Source organism: Austrofundulus limnaeus, unplaced genomic scaffold (genome assembly GCF_001266775.1).
Source record: "Austrofundulus limnaeus strain Quisiro unplaced genomic scaffold, Austrofundulus_limnaeus-1.0 Scaffold472, whole genome shotgun sequence".
Lineage (NCBI taxonomy): Eukaryota > Metazoa > Chordata > Actinopteri > Cyprinodontiformes > Rivulidae > Austrofundulus > Austrofundulus limnaeus.
Window position 1 is genome coordinate 347122 of NW_013952874.1, and position 4111 is coordinate 351232.

At 37.5% G+C, this 4111-nt stretch overlaps 1 protein-coding gene across 1 annotated transcript in view; it reads right to left on the minus strand.

Annotated features, from left to right (window-relative positions):
• Positions 1 to 3347, minus strand: part of ero1a (endoplasmic reticulum oxidoreductase 1 alpha) — a gene marked incomplete in the record, with an annotated part of 18974 nt that extends 15627 nt beyond the window's left edge. Inside the window, 2 exon segments of the mRNA XM_014025390.1 lie at positions 1549 to 1668; positions 2619 to 3347. Coding sequence (XP_013880844.1) covers positions 1549 to 1668; positions 2619 to 2684 — 186 coding nt within the window.
• Positions 3348 to 4111: the final 764 nt, after the last annotated feature.

The window sequence follows — 4111 nt, forward strand, 5'->3', positions numbered from 1 at the left end:
TTTCTGGAAAACAATAATTTTTTACATTTAGGCACTCCTGCAATAGTCACACTTTTTCTGTTACAAACTGACTCCRGCCCCCCACCAGAGAAGGGAAAAGTTATGTGACCCTTACAGGAAAAGGTTTGGGGACCCCTGCTTTAGGGAGTGAGACAAGGAGTTATTGAGGAGTATTCAGAAGCAGCTCAAAGTTATGGAGCTATTTGGGTCTCAATACAAAGTCGATATCAGAGACAGCAAACAGGTTTATAGAAGGAAGCTGGAGAGTGAAGTGCAGAGGAACAATATCAGAGATGTGTGGTCGGGGATGAAGAAGATCACAGGCTTCAAGCAAAAGGAGAATTGGATGGATGGAAGTCTGGACGGAGCAAACGAGCTGAACACATTCTTCAACAGGTTCAGCTCAGGAACAAGCTCATCCTCCTCCTCTCCTGGCCCCAGCCAAACAGACATCTCTTTCAAAATCACAAAACCAAACATTCAACATTTGTTTGAATAACTGTCAAGAAGTCATGACATTTAAAAACAAGAGAATCAGACAAAAATAAACAATTGATAAAATGCAATTTTAAGGAAAAATTATAATAAAGTGATAGACTTGGAATTTACTGTTTTTGTTCTTGTCTTTTGTCTGCTTAAAAACAGGCAGAAACAAAGTCAGAGGTTTTTTATGTGTGTGGAAAGAAGACAAATAGTCCAGTGTCTCCAAATTTAAGAAAAACAGTTTTTTTTTTATGTGTAAACATTGTCAGGATGACTGAAACAACTTCAAGGAGGTAAGAGTCACACTGATCATGCCACTCATGAAAGAAAACTATAATCTAGAAATAAATCTCAACAAAGAACCTGTAATAAAATTCCTCACAGTCCCTGAAGCCAAAATGCTTCTTGATTGAGCACATGATGGAAACAGGACATCTATTTGGTATGATTTTCAGATTGATGTAAAACCTTTACATCACATATAAATCTGATCAGTTGTTGATATTTAACAACCTCAACTTTACCAGTAATGACCTTTAACACATTAAAGGTCATATTTTACTGTCCAGAATGAAATTCCAGAAACAAAATCACTTTCACATCTTAAGTTTATTAAAACACACACATGCATTTATTTTCAAATTTGGTAAAAACTTCAACTAAACGTGGAAGGCTTCAGGGTGTGGAGAGATTTGAACATTTTGACATGTAGTGAGAGCAAACCATCAGTCAGAAGCATCTGGTTCAGATCAGGTGCAGAGTGCAGGACAGAAATGTGTCAACCTAAATGTAATGAAGCAGCTGATCTGCAGTCCTGATGCATCTCACTAATCCAGGTAAAAAATCAAAAAGAAAAAAAATTGTATAGGTCTTCTGGACGGGTTCTTCTTTAATGAAACGTTTCGTCTCTCCTCCAAGAGACTTCTTCAGTCTGAGAGTTTCAGGCAAAATTCAGGATTTTAAGTCCTGCACACACACGACAGGCCCTGGAGCAGTGTGGTTANTGTGTGTGTGTGTGTGTGTGTGTGTGTGTGTGTGTGTGTGTGTGTGTACGCTCTGTAAAACCTTGTAAAACCTGAAGTAGTCCGACTCCAGGAGAGTTTGAAGTTTAGGGAAAAGCTGGTCGTTGTTGAAGCGGTCCAGGGTCTCCACGTCACAGGCACAGTCGTCCAGGTCACCTGTGACCTTAGTGAGACAGAAACACGTATGAGGAACCCTGAGAGTGTGACATTTATTTATTAACCTTTATTTAACCAAAGGTGAATGTTTCTTGTGTTACACCTAGTTTCATCATTTAGTATCCAGAGTTGTAAAGTAACTAAGTACAAATACTTTGTTACTGTACTCAAGTAGAAATTTTGGTTATCTGTACTTTACTTGAGCAATAAATAATTTTCAGCCTATTTTTTTACCTCTACTCCTTACATTTTTAAAAAGGTAAGAAGTAGAAAGTCATTCCTCCTTTATTACGGCTCCTTACTGGGTTTTTTTTTTTAAATACTACCCTGATAAACTGCACCAGGATAAAGTGAATTTAATTGTGGTTGGATGAGAATCATAAATATTTACAATTCTGGACACTGTATAAACAATCCATCACAGCTGCACACCTTTAAAAAATGTCCTTTTTTAGAGAGGTCATCTCCCAATAAATGTATTTTGGAAAATTTATACCACTCACTTTTACTCAATACTTTTAGTTTTGATACTTTAGTACTTTTCATGTCAGAAATTTACTTTTAATACTTAAGTACAAAATAAATCTGATACTTTAGGACTTTTACTAAAGTAATATTCTTAGAGGAGACTTTAACTTTTACTTTTTGATTAAGTTCCTGATGCAACATGTTCAGCCTAACTTTCTGCTGATTTCTGATGAAGTAGCATTTTGTTTGGTTTATGTTCATAAGAAAAGACAAAATAGTATTTATAATCGAGACAAGGTAAAGTCACAGAAATAAAATGTTAGGCTTGTCCTCGTTCAGCTTCCGTAGAGTGTTCATCTAAAATAACCTGAAGATGGATTTAAAACTAACAAATTTTCAAACCAAGCGTTCATCACATCTACATTTTTTATGAGTTTAAGTTATATTAAAATAACAAATCGTGGGAAAGGCGGAGGATGATAAACTCACCTGACAGAAACACCTGCCGTGAGCAGACCCGAACATATGGAGGAGGAGGAAGACCACCAGCTTCATGACGACCTTTACGTTTTATTCTTTTTGGTAATTTAAGCTTTAAGCCCGCTCTCTGTTCGTAAATGAGTTAAAATGAGAAAATCCAAACTGTCAGTGACTACAGCTGTGAGAAGGCGGTGATCCGGTGTGAGCTGTCACTTCCTGGTTTCCTAATTTCCCATCCGCTACGTGCCGTGCGTGTCATTGTACGTGACCGTCCGCACGCTGTTGCCTACTGGCGCTGACGAGCCGTAGGGCCGCCATCTTGGAAAGGTCGCCCGCTCCACTCAGTGATCAGTTTAACAGGCGCAGTGAAGTAACTCGATGAATGCGAAACTGATTTTCACACTTTTTTGTTGCAAACCTTTTACATACAGCTAACATAGCTACATGTTCATGCTTATTTAGATATTTTAGGGGGCTTAACAGTAATACAATAAATATTCTAATGTGATGTTTGAAAAGTAAAACAGGTGTGTTGGAGCAGAGAAATAAGTCAAATATGCAGCGCTGCGGCCCTTGAGGACCAGGATTGCTCACCCCTGGTGTAAGAGAATGATAAAAGTTGGCCTGTTGAAAAAAAAAAAGGAAATATTATAATACATATTTAAATTAATTGTTGCTCAAGAATGAGTTACTGTTTTTTTTTTAATTAGATAATTATTGTTTAAATTTATTTTTTTGGAAAAAGGGGGCAAATATATATTTTTTCTTTTTCTGCTGCCTTTTTATTTGTGATTTGTATGTTTTATAAATAATTGGTGTTGTTTTCTTTTAAATAAAAAAAGTTCACTGAGTGTGAAATAATTTATTGTCCATTACAAAACTCCTGTGGCAGTTTCCCCCTCAGGTTGCAGTGAGACCCACTGAGACAGAGCTGACAACCGCTTACAATCAAGAGAGAGCGGGAAAGAAGGAAAACATGAATCAAGAATTTGTAAACTCAATCTTAGGCTTTTGACTTCACAACAAACCAACTCCAAAAACGCAGCAGAAACTGGTGATCGTGGAGCTCACAATGTATTTGTGTGTGTTGAAGAAAAAAAGACCCTTTAGGGCAGTGGTCCCCAAACTACGGCCCGTGGGCCAGATCTGGCCCGCCTCCCCATTTGGTCCGGCCCCCAGAACAATACCAGAAAGCATTTAGTTTTTTTTTCATATWTGTGTATTTGTATTTGAGTGTAAAAGTTGGACTTTTGCAATAAAATAATCCTTAGTTATGAACTATTTTCATTATTAACTATTATTAGTTAGTAACTATTTCATACATACACGCACACATTCTGTTCCACCCTTCTGCAGTCTGTGCCCCTATCTGACAACCCCCAGAAAAAAATCCTAACCCCGCCCCTCTCAAAGAGAGAATGGAATAATGGCGAAAAGATTAGGAAAGTGAAAAACTGATTCAGAATGCAGGGCATTTAAGCTGCAGGGGACAAACGATTATT